At 40.7% G+C, this 19,967-nt stretch overlaps 1 protein-coding gene across 4 annotated transcripts in view; it reads right to left on the reverse strand.

Moving 5' to 3' along the window:
• Positions 1-19,967, reverse strand: part of NELL1 (neural EGFL like 1) — a 945,441-nt gene that overhangs the window by 486,212 nt on the left and 439,262 nt on the right. For all 4 annotated transcript variants that reach the window (XM_021085298.1, XM_021085297.1, XM_021085300.1 and 1 more), the window contains one exon: positions 7,802-7,927. In XM_021085298.1, the coding sequence (XP_020940957.1) occupies positions 7,802-7,927 (126 nt within the window). The remainder of the gene's footprint in view (positions 1-7,801; positions 7,928-19,967) is intronic.

Consider the following 19,967-nt stretch of genomic DNA (forward strand, 5'->3'; position numbering starts at 1 on the left):
AAGACAGTCTTTTCAGTAAGTATTACTGGGAAACCTGGACAGCTCCATGCAAATCAATGAAAGAAGAACACACACTCATACCATGCAAAAATAAACTCAAAATGGATTAAAGACAAATATAAAACAACATACCATCAAACTCCTGGAAGAGAACATTGGCAAAACATTCTCTGACATCAACCTCACAAATGCTTTCTCAGGTCAGTCTCCCAAAAAAATAAAAGCAAAAATAAACCAATGGGACCTAATCAAACTGACAAGATTTGGCACAGCAAAGGAAACCAAAAAAAAAAAAAAAACAGGGCTTAACCTCTAAAATATACAAGCAACTTATACAACCCAACAGCAGAAAAGCCAACAACCCAATGGAATACTACTCAGCCATAAAAAAAGAACAAAATAATGCCATTTGCAGCAACATGGATGGAACTAGAGACTCTCATACTGAGAGAAGCAAGTCAGAAAGACAAAGACAAATACAAAATATTGTCACTTACAACTGGAATCTAATATACAGCACAAATGCATCTTTCCACAGAGATGAAAATCATGGACTTGGAGAATAGATTTGTGGTTGCCAAGGGGAAGAAGGGAGAGAGAGTGGGATGGATTGGGAGCTTGGGGATAATAGATGTAGACTATTGCCTTTAGAATGGATTAGCAATGAGATCCTTCTGTGTAGCACTGGGAACTATATCTAGTCACTTATTATGGAGCATGATAGTGTGAGAAAAAAGAATGTATACATGTATATGTAACTGGGTCACCATGCTGTACAGTAGAAAAAATGTATTAAAAAAATAAAGTCAGTCTCTATATCTTACCCTAAAAAAATAAATAAATAAAATATATATATGAATGACATCATCCTAATCTAATTATCTGTCGGATGGACATTTGAGTTGTTTCCATGTCTTGGCTATTGTGAATAGTGCTGCAATGAACATGCGGGTGCATGTGTCTTTTTCAAGGAGAGTTTTGTCTGGATATATGCCCAAGAGTTGAATTTCTAAGTCATATGGTAGTTCTATGTATAGTTTTCTAAGGTACCTCCATACTGTTCTCCATAGTGGTTGTACCAGCTTACATTCCCACCAACAGTGCAGAATGGTTCACTTTTCTCCACACCCCCTCCAGCATTTGTTCTTTGTGGACCTATTAATGATGGCCATTCTGACTGGTATGAGGTGGCATCTCCTGGTAGTTTTGATTTGCATTTCTCTAATAATCAGGGATGTTGAGCATTTTTTCATGTGCTTGTTGGCCATCTGAATATCTTCCTTGGAGAAATGTCTATTCAGGTCTTTTGCCTGTTTTTCCATTGGGTTGTTGGCTTTTTTGCTGTTGGGTTGTATAACATGGATGGAACTAGAGACTCTCATACTGAGAGAAGCAAGTCAGAAAGACAAAGACGAATACAATATGTTATCACTTACAACTGGAATCTAATATACAGAATGGATTATCAATGAGATCCTTCTGTGTAAATAAAATAAAATAAATTATTAACACAAGAGAAAATAACAAAGTGAAAAAAAAAGGACCGGGATATACTCGGAACACCAATGAAACAGTAGCAGCAGATACATATTGATTTGGGACAGAGACTAAAAAGATGCTTGGAAATAAGAATATCAATAATGAGAAATACTGCATCAGGAACTCACAGCAAACAAAAGGATGCCTTCAGGCCAGTCAATATCTCCTAGCAAATTTCCTCTGGAAACAGAGCATCTGAAGAGGTATCTATTACACACCTTATTTATTACACAGGCTAATAACTATCTGGGGGAAGAAGTCCTCTTTGACAATAAAGAAATGACAGAGACTAGAGGTGGGGACCTGCATCTGTCTTGGAGAGTAAGGAGCACATTTGGACTGGCAGGCTTATTTTCAAGACACCAACATAAATGGCAGAGTTCCAGCTTACTATGAAGGTAAGTACTGGAGGCCCCTGAATCTGATCTAAAGGAGAAATGACCATCAGAGAGAATGCTGGTCTCTTAGCTTTCCTCATTCCCATCCATATTCCTGGCTGTAAATGTCTATTCTACAAGCATGCTAACATGCCTTGGTCAACTCCAACAGGTCCTCTTGGCTTGCAAAAATGTTCCAAACGCTCCCTCCAAACAACCAAGTGCTCTTTTCCTATTGCATTTTACTTGAACTTCCATCATAGTACAATGTGCTCAAGATCATCCTTGTTTTTTGAGATGACCTCCCCATCACAGTGCAAATTGCTACCAAAAAATACAGTTGCTGTAATCAAGAGCTGTTCCTGTCAAAGGAAATAAAATTTAAGAACTTATTAAGTGTCTGTCACTATGGTATTTGTTAGCACCATTTAACAAACATGTCTAGTTCTCAAAAATTCTAGGCCAACATCTGCATCACCTCGTCACCTTAGAGCTGCTTGAGGACTGATAACTAGTTATAGTCAATGAACTGTCACTTAAAGGGATACATGTCACTCCATGGCCAGAATATTTAATAGCTGATACAAGACCTTCCAAGCTCTCTTTTCTTCTGTCTCAGTGACGAGCAATGTTCACAACAGTGACTGTTCCATCAGCTTAAATCCTAAAGTAGTTATGATGAGCAGAGCACCACTCTTAGTGACCAGTGAAAGACATATTATATGAGCATCAATTAAAACCTGATTATTTTAAGTCATTCATATTTAGAGTTGCTACTGCAGAACATCCTAACCTGACTAATATGAGGGTCTTGATAAATACTTTCGCATGTATTATTTGATGGTGTTCACAATAACCTATAGGTATGAAAGATATGAGCAATAATTTATAGATGAGATTTAGAGAAGAAAAACATTAGCCCATGGTGAAGTAGTTTTATTCATTTCCTCATTCAATACTTATTGAGCAAGGCTCTGTGCCAGACTATGTTTGAAACAGCCAAGATAGAGTAGCGAATAAAAGAGAAAAAGTCTCTGCTCTTAGAGCTTACATTCTAATAGAAAGAGATAAATTTTTAAAATCACATATAAAAGCAGAAACTCCGATGGTGATAAGTAATATTCAGAGAATTAAAATTAGGTGATATGACCAAAAAAGGGGGGGGGAGCTAATGATATGAATCAGAGAATGCCTCTCTGAGCTGATCATTTTTAGGCTGAAATCTAAATGCCAAGAAAGCCAGTGATGCAGATATCAAGAAGAAAAGACTTCTAAGAAGGAGCAAGAGTTCACGCAAAGGTTCTAAGGCAGAACAAGCTTGGTGAATAAAAGAAAAGGCAAAAGTTTGGGTGGCCACCTCCTAAGGGACAAGGAGGGAAATTGTACAAGATAAAGTCAGAGAGGCAGAAAGGAGGAAAGTCATATAGGGTTTTATAACAAACTAAGGAGAATGGATTTGATTTTCTGCGTAATTGAAAACTATGTGAGAGCTCTGCACAGGTCTATGGGGTTCCTTTTTTTAAAAGCTTGCTCTCATTGCTCTGTGAAGATCTAGTTAGTAGAGCAAGCCTGGGGCAGCAGGTCCAGAATGGTGGCCACTGTGGAAATCTGGCAGTTTGGTAGTCAGGCATATGTACGCACAAAAGTGGACAGACTTAGGACAGGGTATGAAGGGTAGAGTCCACAAGTCTGCTGTACAAAGTGGAGGGACGAGGGAAGGAAAGAAACCCAGTATTTCCCACAGCTTTGTGGCTTGAAAATCCAGTGCTTTCATTTGCTGAGATGCAGGAAATGGGAAGAGGAGGTTTGCAGAGGTGAAACGAAATCAAGTTCTTTCTCATGCATGTTAGTATGAAATGCCTATTAAACACCTATGTATTGATGTCACATTGAATATATGATTTAGAAGCTCTCGAGAAAGATTGTAACTGGGTAGAAATTTAGGAGTTAATGACATAGAAATGCTATAAAGTCATAATATGGAATGAAGGCATTTAAAAAGATCATTAAGGAGTTCCAATTGTGGCACAGCAGAAAAAAATCCAACTAGCATCCATGAGGATATGGGTTTGATCCCTGGCCTTGCTCAGTGGGTTAAAGGATCTGATGTTGCCATGAGCTGTGGTGTAGGTCACAGATGTGGCTCAGATCCAGAGTTGCTGTGGCTGTGGTGTAAGTCGGCAGCTGTAGCTCCAATTCGACCCCTAGCCTGGGAACTTCCATATGCCAGGGGTGCTGCCCTAAAAAAGACCAAAAAAAGAAAGAAAAAAAACTAAAAATAATAAAATAAAAAGACTATATAGATAAACAGGAGAAAATGGTCCAGGGAAGAGCTCTACAGTACTCTAATATTTAAAATATCAGCAGAAGAAGAATAAATAGGTAGCTACACTGGGCAGAAGTAGTCAGAGAAACACAAGAAAAATCAGGAAATACAGTGTCTCAAGAGTTCCTTAGTAGCCTAGTGGTTAAGGATCTGGCATTGTCACTTTGGTAACTCGAATCCCTGCTGTGGCATGGGTTCAATCCCTGGCCTGGGAACTTCCATTATGTTGCAGTTTGTGGCTGAAAGAGAAAAAAATAAAAATAAAACAGAAGAGGAGGATGTAGTCAGCTCTACTAAAGGCTGCTGAGAGGTCACAGATGATAAGGAGACTCAATTTAGCAAAATGGAGTTCAGGGTTGACCTTGATAATTATACTTGATAAATGATGAGTATAGAAGCCTTAGTGGGAGGGGTTGAAGAGGGTAAATGAGGTAAGTGAAAAAAAACAACCCTAGGCAAGTCAACGAAGAGGTTTGCTGTGAACAAAAGCAGAAAAATGTGCAGTCAGATGAGAAGGAATCGAGGATCAATGGAAGATTTTTTTTTTTAAAGAAAAAGATCGTATTCCTATTCCATGACCTACAGGGGAAGTCCAAAGCCCTCATCACGATTTCTGACACACCCAAGAGGAGGCTGCGGTGACTGTGACACATGGATGTCTGTTTAAGTGCATTTTGCAGGGCTGAGAAAGGCAAGGAATGGTTTCCTCTGCCTCCTGCAGGTCACAAAGTCCTATATACACTGTATCACTCCTGTTGCCCCCATGTTAACTTGTACTCCAGTGGGGTGGGAGGAGGGAGAGTCTCACCCAGCTTTCAAGAGGGGAGATTTTGCTGAAGGTTGGAGGGTCATGAAGAAGACACGGATTGCATACTATACAACAAAACAATAATAATTAAAAAAAAAACACTTCACATTAAATATTCCAATCCTTAAAAGTACTTTCAGCCATCCTTTCACTGGGTGGTTTTCACCAGCCCCTGTCCTCTGCAGTGGCAAGTCTTGTGCTCTCTGGCTGGTTTCTCTCTCTTCCCTCTTTCTCTTTCTCTCTTTATCATTTTTGGCTGCCCCATGGCATGGAGTTCCCAGGACAACTGAGCTGTTGCAATGCCAGATTACCACGATGCTGGGCCAGGATTGAACCCTCATCCCAGTGCTCTAGAGATGCCTCCCATTCCGTTGCATCACAGTGGGAACGCCTCTCTCTCTCTTATTCTAACTTTTCTATTTTCTTTCAGACAAAATACACCAACAAAACAAAACATGTGAGTATAGATTTTTTTTTTCCTGCAGAACTACTTAACTCTTTTCTTGGAAGGGGTACCCACTGAGACCCACACCCTTGCCTTTTAATCCAAACAACACAGTCCTCTTTCTAACTGCAACTCTGGAGCTAGTTCTTACAATAACACATTTCCCATTTTGCTCCATATGTATAAATCACCAGGCAGAGCACCTGTCCTCAATAGACTTTCAAGCACCAGCTCTTGTCTTCCTCCTTCAGTGAAAAAAATAAGAGCAGGGGCTTTGTGTATTCTGATGTTATTTCAACAAGGCCTTTCCGCACAGCATCGCCTTAATTATGTCTAAGTTGCAAGATATGGTGCAGCTGTGTTGGGAGGCAGTTTATTACTTTTGTCTCATGTTAGGATAGACCATTAAGAACAGAGTAATAAGTCATCTATAACATTCCAGAATTTTAGATTGTGTTTATTTTCAGATTCAAAAGAGTTCTGCCCCCTTAAAATGTTTAGTTCTCAGCATGCTGTTTAAGAAATGTCTCTTTTTTATCTAGGAATTTTGTTACAATATTTAAAAGATAAGTGAGATCTGACCTACTGCGACAATCAGAAATTTGCATCAATCTGAGATTGCCAGTCTTTAGCCAGAAAACAGTAATTTATAAACATACAATTAATGGCAAAGGTATTTGGATATATAAACACACTTCTCTAACTTTTAGCAATTTTTGCACTTCTGAGAAGGCCATTCAAAATAAAATTTATTAAGAAAAGAACGGGGAGTTCCTGCTGTGCCACAGAGGGTTAGGAGTTTGACTGCAGTGGCTTGGATCACTGTGGAGGTGCAGGTTCAATCCCTGGTTGCACAGTGGGTTAAAGTATCCCACGTTGCTGCAGCTACGGCAATGTTTGCAGCTATGGCTCGGATCCAATCCCTGGCCCAGGACCTCCCATATACTATGGCCATAAAAGGAAAGAGAGAGAGAGAGAGAGAGAGAGAGAGAGAGAGAGAGAGAGAGGCAGGCTGGGAGGAAAGGAGGGAGGGAAAGAGTAGCATTCCTTTCTGAGTGAAGAATTCATTTTTATATGCCAGTGTCATTAGGACAAAGAGAAAGATGCAAGAATCAGATAAATACACAACAGGACAAATCTGGTATTCAAGGAGCCCCTTTCTTACAGGTTACAGATTAGGCATTTAAAGACATTTAATCCAAGGAGTTCCTGTGGTGGCTCAGTGGTTAACGAATTCTACTAGGAACCATGAGGTTTCGGGTTTGATCCCTGGCCTTGCTCGGTGGGTTAAGGATCCCGAGTTGCCGTGAGCTATAGTGTAGGTTGCAGACATGGCTCGGATCCCACGTTGCTGTGGCCCTGGCGTAGGCCAGCAGCTATAGCTCCGATGGGACCCCTAGCCTGGGAATCTCCATATGCCACAGGAGTGGCCCTCGAAAAGGCATAAAGACAAAAAAAATTTTTTTTTTTAAATTAAGACATTTAATCCAAGAGAAGAAAGACTCAGAATCTTTAACCCATTTATGCTCATGTCTATTTTCATGATTGAATGATAATGGAACCCAGACCAAATGCCCGCCAAGCCAGCACCACTCACACAGAGGCATCAACCACAACCCCTGGAGTTCCAGCTGAGTGCTGACAGCCCAGTGATAATGAAAGTTGAGGGAGAAAACTGACCATAAGCCATACATCAATAAAAAGTCTTGACTGACCTCCATATACCCAGTCCCTGCCCGCCAGGTACCCTTGCTCCCACTTTAAATTCAACCTCTTGTTTTTCCCAATGAGAACAATGTACATTTTCTCATATATAAAAATATTTCATCCTAATGTAAGGAAAAGAGTTTGATTCTTTCTCTTTTTGGCACTGATGTCTCTAAGTCCTTCAGTGTTACCATAGGCAATGTGGGCTTCAAATTCTATACCCATTCATGCATGCACACACAGAGAGGGAAACACTGCAAGTGGAAATAAATCACGCAGACAAAATCTCTTTTATTATCACTTTGTTCTAAAAAGTTAATGGTAAAATAACTCATGAAAAGAACTAGTTAGTTAAAAATAATACCTAGTGGGAATTCCCCTGTGGCTCAGCAGGTTAAGGATCTGGCATTATCACTGCAATGGCTCAGGTTGCTGCCATGGTGTGGGTTTGATCCATAGTCTGGGAACTCCGCATGCCGCAGGTGCACCCAAAAAGAAAAAAAAAATACCTAGTATACTTGGAGTTAAATGTAACAACACACAGCTACAGTGCACAGAAAGACTGAATCAGAAAGGCAACATTGCTTCTAAACGCTCACCTGTACAAGAGAAGTCATCCACACGAATGTATCCTGGGACACAGTCACAGCGATATAACCCGGGCAGATTGACACACACGGTGTTGGCATGACAATAATGCATCTTAGCTGCACACTCATCAATATCTGAAGGGAAAAAAAAGCAGTATCGCAGTTAGTCAAATGATTGAACCAGAATGTAATCATCTAATCATGAAATGAGAAAAGGCAAATGCCCACTGGAGCCAAGAGAAATAGCAATATGCATTAAACACAAAAGCTTAAGCGCCAATTCAGCTGGTGCATCAGATCCCATCTCAAGCTGAAAATCTTCCTAGAAAGATGCACGGTAAAGCACCACAGTGAAGAGCCCAAGAAGTATGAAGACCGAATCCATCATTATTAATTTCTCCCCAAGGAGGACACTTGATTTAAATGTCCAAAACCAAGGAGCTCTCTGTCCAGGCACTGATATCCATTAATATTTATGAAGTGTCCACTGTATCTGCTGTTGCTTTTATCAGAGAGATCAAGGAAATCCAGCCCTTCTCTGCTTGTTTTTCTTACTAAGACATGCTTTAATCCATCTGTTACAAAATGATGGTGTAGCCACTTTTTCCCATGTTGTACTCTGAATACAGACAGCAGCTGTTGTCTAATGCAAATTCATGTCTTTCATGCTGTGACCTGGGGATGCATCCCATGTGATAGGAAAAAAGGCTGATTCAACAAAAAGACCCTTTTCACTTTGGAATGGAGGTCAGAGCATCACCTGCCATCCCTTAAAATGTCCATGGTAAGAATTTAAAGGACCTACAACCTTAAGGGCAGAGTTTAGTCTTTTCTGGAGCTGATGTTTTCAAAGCTGGCTTTATGTTCATTTTACTCAGACTGCTAATGTGTGACAGCCGGGGACAGGGAAGGATATAAACACATCATGGGAATCCAAAATAAAAAACATGAGTTCTAGCTCCAGAGCCGAGAGATACTAGCAGATTACTTGCATTTAACCACTCTGAGTCCCAGAATCCTCATCATTTGGTCATAAGGGTCATTTCAGAACCTACTGCTTTAAATTTTTAAATGAACCATCTAATTTAATCTATATACAGTTTAATAAGTGAAGTATAGTACTACCCTCATTTTAAAGTCTAGAAAATTGAGGCTTAAAGAAATTAAATGGCACTACATAATCCTATTGGATAATTTATACCCAGGATTTGAATTTAGAAGTCAAACTCTTACTATGATTTACTTCATGAAAGAAAGAACTAGTCAAATATTATTAGGATTATTTCAGTGATTATTGAAATCCTAATACTCCTTTAGTCCAGAAACTCTAGATAAAAACAGCTATATTGAATCACTAGGAAACTCACTTATCTTACTTTAAAAATAGATGGATTTAGTTCCCAATAAAGGACCCCAAAACAACATCAGATTCCTTTTAGTACTAAAGATCCATCAGCCTATAAATGAAATATGGGGTGATTGAGGCCCTAAAAGAAGACTCATAGTTAGCAAGACTTTCATAAATACAAGAAACAAACACCAGAAATTAGTGAAATAATTCAGGCAATCAGCAGTGTTCTACCTGCCCAATATCATGTGCCCCAAGACAAATGGAATACAGGAATATAAAAGCTATGTAACAAGATTACATCAAACCTGAGTATGGAGGGGACTCTCCCAGGAATCTAAGGTAGGACAAATAACTCTGTGTATTTCAGAGCTTTCTGGCAGTCAAGGCATTAGAAATCCTTTTTCTTTTCTTTTCTTTTCTTTTTTTTTTCTTTTTTTTTATTGCTACACTGGGGCATATGGATGTTCCCGGGCTAGAGATTTAATCAGAGCTACAGGCCTATACCACAGTCACAACAACACCAGATCCTTAACCCACTGAGTGAGACCAAGGATGGAACCTACATCCTCATGGATACTATTCAGGTTCTTAACCTGCTAAGCCACAGCAGAAACTCCCATGGCATTGGAATTCTTAAATCAGTTGGTTCCTTACATCATTGAAGCCTTTGCTTTACAGAAGAGTGTGTATAAGGAAAGTCAAGGGGAAAAGTGTTTCCAGAAAGGTCAGTTTTGTCACCTGATGCTGAGGAAGTTGAATAAGACAAAGACAGAATTAATCATGAGATTTTGCAAGAAGTTCACCACTGACCTGACCTGATAAGCGTGGTTTCAGGAACGTGGCAGGGCAAAGCCTGACTGGAGTCAATGCAAGAAATGAAGGATGAAGGGTACAGAAAAGCAAGGCAAATTGTTGAGTTATTTCACCATAAAGAGAAGAAAAATTGAAGCAGTAGCTCCAGAGAGACGATGCCGTTAAGAGTCTTGAGAAAGATTCTCTTGCGACAGAAAAGATCAGAGCATGTTTACATGCTGTTGGAAGTTACTCAACACCAGTGAAGAAAACTGATGGTAGAGGAGAGCAGATCTTTTCAGGAGCAAAGTCCTAAGAGGGGGCAAAAGAAGTTGATTTCCAGTCCACAGATGGAGTAAGTCATTTTTACAAGGAGACTAAATCCAAGAGAAAAGGGAAGAGGTGAAGATAAGTTGGCATATCTGGTGGTAGGAAGATGAAATAGTTCTTTGCTTGTTTTTATTTTGTCAGTGCAATGAGAAGAGAGAGTAACATCCATGAATTAGGAAAGGAAAGAGGTATTGGATGTTTAAGGAAAGGGGAGAAGGTATGAAACGGTCATTAGGGAAAGAAGGAAAGAATTTACCAGGGAGTATAGCAGGTGACTGACAATGCTTATGTGACTTGTGGCCATAAATGTTAAGTGAGAGCAGTCAGCATGCCCATGTGATTTTTTTTTCCAATCTCATTAGATATTCAGGGTAGTTACAGATACGTGGAAAGTTAGGTGTAACCAGAGATGAGTTTGTAGACAAATAGGATGGGTAAAAAGAGAAACAAGGGAACTGGGGTTATCAGGAAAGATCTGCTGATAATGAGGTGCCAAGGAACCTCAGCTATTAAGGACAGGAGAGAGGACATGAAGAGGGGAGGGTGACAGCTGAAATGGACTGGACATTATGGTGGATCTGTGCTGTCCAGATATCTCTCTAGAACTAAAGTGCTTATTCCCCCTGCCTCCAAAAGGACTGTCTGCTAATGATCTCCAGCTATCAGCCTTTTAGGAAAACTGTCCTGGCCTAAAGCAAGCTGCCTGACCCTTAGTTACACTCTCATCTTGAGGGCAACCTTCAGTGAAGGCTGGTTCTCCTTTATCCCAACTCAGGCTACTTGTAAAGGACTCTCCCAGGTTCAGAGAACTCAATGAGATGGAGCTGACTACTTCCTCTGCCCAATCCTGTACCTTCCTGTGCCCCCAGGTGTTCACCCCTATAGCACTCCCTAATAAACTTCCCACATGCCAGTATCCATCTCACCAGTCTTCATCTCAAAGTTTGCTTCCTAGGGAACCCTAACTGCAACAGGAATCCTAATGGAGGCGAGGAATTATTACAGTGGAGGTACTGGAGTGAGTGAGCTGGAAAGCTAGGAGATAGGGTTATAGAGTAATGTACTTGACATTAAGATTTTGGAGGTGATTTAGTGATTGCTGATTACAAGGTCTTTCGTATGACTATGTGAGAGCGGAAAAACGGATCATTGTGAGTGAGAGGTTGGGAACACCAAGAAAAGCCAGGTATAGAAAGGAGCCAGTTGGCATTAGTATTGTTCATCCAGGGTCACCAGCTTTCTTCCTTCTGGGCATGTAACACAATTGTCCTTTCTGTCCTCTTCTTCAAAGCTAAGCATGGCTCTACGACAGAGCATGAAGTCTGAGCAGAAGCAGACTACCTCCAGGTGGAAAGATTAGGGACCAGAATCTGGCTTAACACATTTCCTTCTTCCTTTCTTGGAAATTATGGAAGCACAGAGACAGAGGGTCTTTGATCCTGGGTCCTGGAGTAAGGAGCAGGCCACCAGACAGTATGATGGACATGCTGCATGACCTGGAAGTATGCTTTTGTTAGTTTAAGCCATTGAGCCTACCCTGACCAGTAACAGAGGAGGACCATGAGAGGCATGTCAAAGGAGATCATTAAACTTGATCTTGAAAGATGAACAGAATTTCAGCTTAGAGAATGTAGCTGAGAAATCAGAAGGGAAACTACAGAGGCTAAACTTTTTGTCTCTTCAGAGCTGGGAAAGGGAGAGGACCATCTAGTCTGTCCATTCAAAGAACATGTATTAGCCCTCTACTCAGCCCTGAGGCAGAGTGATGAACAAAACACCACTATGGTCCTCAGAGCCTAGCAAGACACTGAGCAAAAACTTGTAAGTTCTACCAGGAATGTGAGATCATTTAATGGGGATTTGACCTCATCTGAGAGGTTCAGAGAAGGATTCCCTGTGGAAGTGATGTTTCATCCAAGGCCTGAAATAAAACTGAAACCATTAAGGGGGAGAGGAGTAACGTACCAGGTAGAGAAGAATGTTTGAGAAGGATTTGTTAGAGGAAGGAGTTTTGCTTGTTTGAAGATAAATCGGAAAGATAAGTTTGAGCCAGATCCTGCTGGGCCTTGAAGGCCACGTAAAGGATGCTGGGATTTTAATCACAGTGGTGACACTGTCCCATTTCTGTTTTTAAAAAGCACTTGGCTATCGTGACAAGAATGGATGGGAGAGGGCAAGCTGAAGGCCAAATGCTACTGGTATTTTACTCATAGAGATGCATCCACCCTGAACTCATCCTACACTGCTAGGATACCCAGCCACTCTTTAAGATGAGAAACTAGTCAGGACCTGCCTCAGAGGACATTCAGTCTTAAGCCCATGGGCTACCTCTGCCAACCAGGTTGCTCTTGGCAATGAATGATTCTCTATTGTGGACCCTCTCAGAGGGAAACTCCTGGCTTTTTTTCCTCAATCCTGGATAACTGCTGTGCAGCATCTGCCTCATCTAGACCTGAAAGAGTTACTTAGCCATAACAAGCTTATTTTGATTCAAACAGCCAAGCTATCTCCTTGTTTCATAAGATGCCAAGGCCCAGAATAAAAATATTTTCAAAAAAAAAAAAAAACAGACCCTGGGATGTTAGAAAAACCCAGTGAGAATTTCTCACAGAGCTGTATCTAAGCCTCACCCTCTTTGAGCCACCCAGGACATCACGGCCACATGTCCCTGCTGCTCTACTCATGGGTCTTGGAGTTGGTTTGTTTTCAATTCATACCATTAGAACTTCCAGCCCTTGCATACCTAGTAACTTCCTGGTGCCGCTCCAGAAAAAGACAGAACTAAAATAAAGCAGAAAAGTTGACAAATGTACCAGAAAATTAAACTGTCACAATCTTATCTTTGTTTCTGATCTTCAATCATGTAAGTGCCAGATATAAAAATCACTTCCAGTATAAATGATGGGGAGGGGAGAAAGAAAGTGTGTAGAGTCATCCAGTTGGGTCCTTTGAGATAAGAGATTAGAAGAAAGGAAGGAATTGACAGCTCCCTTGGTTTCAGGATTCGGGGTGGCAACATACTTGCCTAAGACAGACTGCCTTTCCAACCTCAGGGAAGGGTACCACCCTGCAGACAACTACAATAGGACCTAAGAATGCCTCAAAAGTACATGTGATTATGCAGAGAATCCAAGGAGAATGAACATCTTCGGAGACTTGGGATATCCTGAGAAAATCTTGAGAAACGGCGAATGGCAGAGATTTTAAAAATGAACCTGAAACAAATGCTCTTGGTTGCCAGACAAAATATCCTAAGAGGTTTGAAGAATTACAGAAACGAGAAAAAGAAACAAACTGAACTCGCCAATTAAAGGATGGACTATGCTCAGAAAGAGAGAGATCCAGTGAGCCCAAAGCAATGAGGGTTTTAACCAGAAGCCTGAAAAGCCACCTGATCTCTGCCCCGGCAGTAATGGTGCTTTACCTGTGCTTTGCACTTCTCTCTGAAGCAATGGTCTTTCCCCGTGTGATGTTCACCCAAAAGATGAGAGGCAAGAAGAGGCTATGCCGAAGACTGTATCTCAAAGTAGAAGCTGAACACACTCAAGCCCAGGCTTAATCAAAAGGTCTGGATCAGTCTAGCGGGATCTTCTAAGAACCACAATTAGGCTACTAGAAGGACGAATGGATAAAAATTACAAACCACATCACTAGGCACAGGGTAAAACCAAAAATAAATAGGATGCTAATAGTTGTTAATCTCATATGGTAAATCTACAAACAGCCTGGCACCTGGTTAATACTTAATAAATGTCTGTCTGGGAGTTTCCACTGTAGCCCAGTGGAAATGAATCCAACTAATATCCATGAGGATACAGGTTCCATCCCTGGCCTCGCTCAGTGAGTCAGGGATCCGGTGTTGCCGCGAGCTGTGGTATAAGTAGCAAATGTGGCTCAGATCTCATGTTGTTGTGGCTGTGGCACAGGCTGACAGCTGTAGTTCTGATTTGACCCCTAGCATGGGAACTTTCATATGCTGCAGGTACAGTCCTAAAAAGCAAAAATAAATAAATAAGTAAATATCTGCCATTGCTACGTATCACACCATACTAGGTACTCCATAGTTATTTTCTTTTTTTTTCGTCTTTTGTCTTTTTGAAGGCCATACCCACGGCACATGGAGGTTCCTAGGCTAGGGGTCTAATCGGAGCTATAGCCGCTGGCCTATGCCAGAGCCACAGCCACTTCAGATCTGAGCCACATCTGCAACCTACACCAGAGCTCACGGCAATGCGGGATCCTTAACCCACTGAGCGAGGCCAGGCATTGAATCTGCAACCTCATGGTTCCTAGTCAGATTCATTTCCACTGCGCCACAATGGGAACTCCTAGGTACGCCATATTTATCATCTCTTCACCCCATTTATGCCACATGGCTACTCACTATAGGAGGTAGACATCCACATGTCATGAGGAGGAGGAAACTGAGGCTCAGAGATTATTAGGTCACTTTCCCAAGACATAAAGTCAGTAAGCATAACAGCCTGGGTTTGAATCATAGTCTCACTTCAAAGTTGGCACTGTTTTCACTGGGCCAGTTCTAGACCTCCATAACATTTTTTTTTCCTTTGTATGGTGCACCTGTGGTGTATGGAAGTTCCCAGGCTAGGGGTCAAATCAGAGCTACAGCTGCAGGCCTACACCACAGCCATAGCAACACTGGATCCAAGCTGCATCTGTAACCTATGCAGCAACTTGCAGGAAGGCTGGATCCTTAAGCCACTGAGTTAGGCCAGGGACTGAACCCACATCCTCATGGATGCTATGTCGGGTTCTTAACCCACTGAGCCACTGATGGAACTCCCCTCCATAACTTTTTCACCCTCTTACTATGTTAGACACAGCTGATGCTGCCACGAAGTGTATGGAAACAAGCACATCTCCAAATTCTACGACCCTATACAATGCTATTCGTGACATTGGTTCTGGTATCACAGGCTCTGCTAAAAGCACTACTGTACCATGCATCATTGCTTCTGTGGCTCTTTTAAATTAAATCCTAACACTTTCAAACTTCAGGCTCCAGTGCCCCAGGACCCCAAATCAGGTAGCAGCATTCTGCTCTGAGCTTAACCCTTGATCTAAATTTAACTCACGATGCTTAAGACTACTGAGTGTTTCCTAGAGGATTAGAAACTAGTGACAGAAAGGCCTGGGTCTTTTATTAAATATAGTGAGAGAAACATCTATAAACCCCCCACTGCAGTATATATCAGCTTGAGTATAATAGGGCTCAAATTGTGATTCATTCATATAGATTGCTTGTCATCTTTGAAATATTAGAGCCCATCTTCTGGTGGTCTTTTGAGATAATAAAAACACATGATTTATGTCCCTCCCCAGGAGAGTGGAGTAGTTTGTTTTTGTTTTTAAAAGGTATACTTATGGACTTTAAAATGAAACCTGATGTTGCATAGTGCTTCTTCACATATCGCCAGCCTCCATCTGCATAAGTCAGTTCAGAACAGAGCTGAATCTGGTATCATTGTCCTTAAATTAAAGTGGAAAGCTTAGACAGCAAAGATAGAAGCAAATGCAAAGAATCCTCTAAATAAAACAGTGTGATCTATTCAGACTTGTTACATAAGAATTTCCTAGAAAAAGGCAACCCAGGGATGGTTGGATGCAGCGGGTGGGGCAAAGGGGGGAGGAAGGGGAAGACGTTATTCCCCACTCCCTGAGCACATGTGAAAAGGTAAATCAACAATCATTGAGACTGTACTCTTTATCAAGCCCTGTATGCATCTCATCCCCAACCATGCAATGGACCAGCATCAGAAACAACATGAAGAGCACCTACATTGGCAACCTGGGCCTCTGTGACTCCAGAAGGATCTTGTTTCCACTCTGACTATTGGACCATGAGCATGAGAACTGATAATCCAGAGTCAAGCTCTAATTCTTCCTCTATTAGTTAACTTGAACACTGGGGGATTTTCTTCTCTAGGCATTGTTTTTCCTGTCTATAAAATGGTGAGTTGGGCCAGAGGGCATCTGAAGACCTCCCTAGTTCTAGAAGTTCCCTAGTGGCTCATAAGCAGGTTAAAGATCCGGCATTGTCACTGTAGCAGCTAGGGACACTGCTGAAGTGCAAGTTCAATCCCAGGTCTGGGAACTTCCACATGCTGCAGGTGCAACCAAAAATAAATAAATAAATAAAGGCCTCCCTGATCCTAAAATTTTTGACCATTCAGGTGTTTCTGTCCCTCACAATTCATCAAAAACCTTGCCTCTGAATAAGTTTCTTTGGGGCCACTCCCCTTCCTCCTGATTCAATGAAGATGTTCCAGATGCTTTTTCTGAGACACACATTTTAGAAAATGCTAATAAGACAACCTGAACCTTCACACTGTTCCTTGATACCTGTATCAGTTGAGTTGGCATTGTCCCAGAAAATGGAGAACAGCCAGCAGATATTCACACAAAAGCACAGCTCTGGACATATCCTCCAGGGGCTAGTAAGATAACATTCAGAGCAATTCTGCCAGAGTTTAATCTCCTGACTTTTCAGAAATCATGAGTTATAAAAACACAATGGCACTGTACAGTCAGTAGTTATATTAAAACTATCAATACTCTTCATCTGTGTCATACCGGGTATTTTTTAAAATGAGGGACAATATGACCTCTGATTCGAACTTGTAAAAAGCCAGTGAAGTAGACAAGATGTGAATTATTACAACCTTTTTCAGATGAGAAAATAAAGACCTGTAGAAGAATTCTGACTTGCCCAAAGGTACCCAGATAATCATTGAGCTGGCAACAGAATCCAGGCCTTCCAACTCTGGAATTAGTACTTTATCCAATGTTCCATGCTTCTCTATTAATTACTGATTTCTTCACAAAGTGGGGGTGGGGGGAGAAAATGAAATGCCTATGGAATCTAAGAATAAAAACCAAATGCCAATAGAGGCCAAATATAAGACATACATGGAAAAATATGTCCCTTCCCCCCAAATAAATAAGGTATCTCTTATATTTCTTAAAATATAAAACAATCTCAATTGGGGATTAAGATGGTGGAATAGAAGGACTGGAGCTCAACTTCTCTCCTAAAAACAATAAAATTCACAACAAAAGGCTGAGCAATCTTCACCGAAATGGACCAGAAACCTTAAAAAAGATACCCTACTCCAGAAGACAAAGAGGAGGCCACATCAAGAGGTAGGAGGGGCGATTACGTGATGTAAGCAATCCCATACTTCCCAGGTGGGAAGCCCCACAGACTGGAAAGTAAATGTTTCACAGAGACTCACCTACAGGAGTGAGCGTAGGGAACCTACCTCAACATAATAAAGGCCATATATGACAAACTCACAGTGAACATCACTCTCAATGGTGAAAAGCTGAAAGAATTCCTGCTGAGATCAGGAATAAGACAAGGATGTCCACTCTTACCACTACTCTTCAACATAGTTTTGGAAGTCCTAGGCACAGCAATCAGAAAAGTAAAAGAAATAAAAGGAATCCAAATTGGAAAGGAAGAAGTAAAACTATCACTATTTGCAGATGACATGATACCATACCTTGAGAATCCTAAAACGCTACCAGAAAACTGTTAGAACTCATCAATGAATTTGGCAAAGTCACAGGATACAAAATTAATACACAGAAATCGAGGACATTTCTATACACTATCAATGAAAGATCAGAAAAAGAAATTAGGGAAGCAATCCTGTTTACCATTGCATACAAAAGAATAAAATACCTAGGAGTAAACCTCTCTAAAGAGACAAAAGACCTGTACTCTGAAAACTATAAGACACTGATGAAAGAAATCAAAGAGGACACAAATAGATGGAAAGATATACCATGCTCGTGGATTGGAAGAGTTAATATTATCAAAACGACTATACTACCTAAGGCAATCTATAGATTCAATGCTATCCCTATCAAATTACCAAGGACATTTTTCACAGAACTCGAACAAAATATTTTAAAGTTTGTTTGGAAGCACAAAAGACCCAGAAAAGCCAAAGACATCCTGAAAAAGAAAAAGGGAGCTGGAGGAATCAGGCTCCCTGACTTCAGACTATACTACAAAGCAACAGTCATCAAAGCTGTATGGTACTGGCACAAAGACAGAAATATAGATCAGTGGAACAGGATAGAAAAGAAAGCCCAGAATTCAACCCATGCACCTACAGCCAACTAAAATATGACAAAGGAGGCAAGAATACACAATGGAGTAAACACGGCTTGTTCAATAGGTGGTGCTGGGAAAGCTGGACAGTCACATGGAAAAGAATGAAATTAGAACACTCCCTAACACCATACACAAAAATAAACTCAAAAATGGATTAAAGACCTAGATAGAAGACCAGACACTATTAAACTCTTAGAGGAAAACAGAGGCCAAACACTCTCTGACATAAACGACAGCAGCATCTTCTCAGATCCACCTCTTAGACTATTGACAATAAAAAAAAATAAACAAACGGACCTAATCAAACTTAAAAGTTTTTGCACAGCAAAGGAACCCCTAAACAAAATGAAAAGGCAACCCACAGAATGGGAAAAAATGCTTGCAAGTAAGTCAACTGACAAGGGATGCATCTCCAAAATTTACAAACACCTTCTGCAGCTCCATACCAAAAAAACAAACAACCCCATCAAAAAGTGGGCAGAAGATATAAACAGTTCTCCAAAGAAGACATGCAGATGTCCAAAAAACACATGAAAAGATGTTCAACATCACTCATTATTAGAGAAATGCAAATCAAAACCACCCTGAGGTACCACCTTACACCAGCCAGAATGGACATCATCCAAAAGTCTACAAACAATAAGTTCTGGAGAGAGTGTGGAGGAAAAGGAACCCTATTACACTGTCAGTGGGACTGTAATTTGGTGCAACCACTGTGGAAAACAGTATGGAGATGCCTCAGAAAACTAAACATAGAACTACCATTTGATCCAGCAATCCCACTCCTGTGCATCTATTCAGAGAAAGCCGTGTCTTGCAAAGACACATGTACTCCGATGTTCATTGCAGCACTATTTTCAATAGCCAAGACATGGAAACAACCTAAGTGCCCATCGACAGAGGAGTGGATCACGAAGATGTGGTACATATACACAATGTAATATTACTCAGCCATTAAAAAGAATGAAATTCCGGCATTTTTAGCAACATGGATGGACCTAGAAATTATCATGCTAAGTGAAGTCAGCCATACAATGAGACACCAACATCAAGCGCTTTCACTGACATGTGGAATCTGAAAAAAGGACAGACTGAACTTCTTTGCAGAACAGATGCTGATTCACAGGTATTGAAAAACCTACGGTCTCCGGAGGAGACAGTTTGGGGTGTGGGGGGATGTGCTTGAGTTGTGGGATGGAAATCCTGTGAAATTGGACTGTGATTGATCATTATACAACTATAGATGTGATAAATTCATTTGAGTAGTAAAAATATATATATAAAACATATAAATATATACATATAAAATAATCTCTCCCTCTCTCATCTCCCTTTATCAAATCTCTCTCAATCTCTTTCATTCCCCTACTTCCACAAGCAAAGAAATGGTTCACTCTTAAAAGGCAAAAAAACACAGTGCAAAGCCAATGACACATGGAAAAATGACACTAAACCTCAGTGGCAGAAAGACAATAGCAAGAGTTTGAACTTTCATCTTCATTTTAAAGATGAGAAATTCAGGGCATTGGAATGGACAGTAAATTGTCTAAGGTCAC

Source organism: Sus scrofa, chromosome 2, assembly GCF_000003025.6.
Source record: "Sus scrofa isolate TJ Tabasco breed Duroc chromosome 2, Sscrofa11.1, whole genome shotgun sequence".
NCBI lineage: Eukaryota > Metazoa > Chordata > Mammalia > Artiodactyla > Suidae > Sus > Sus scrofa.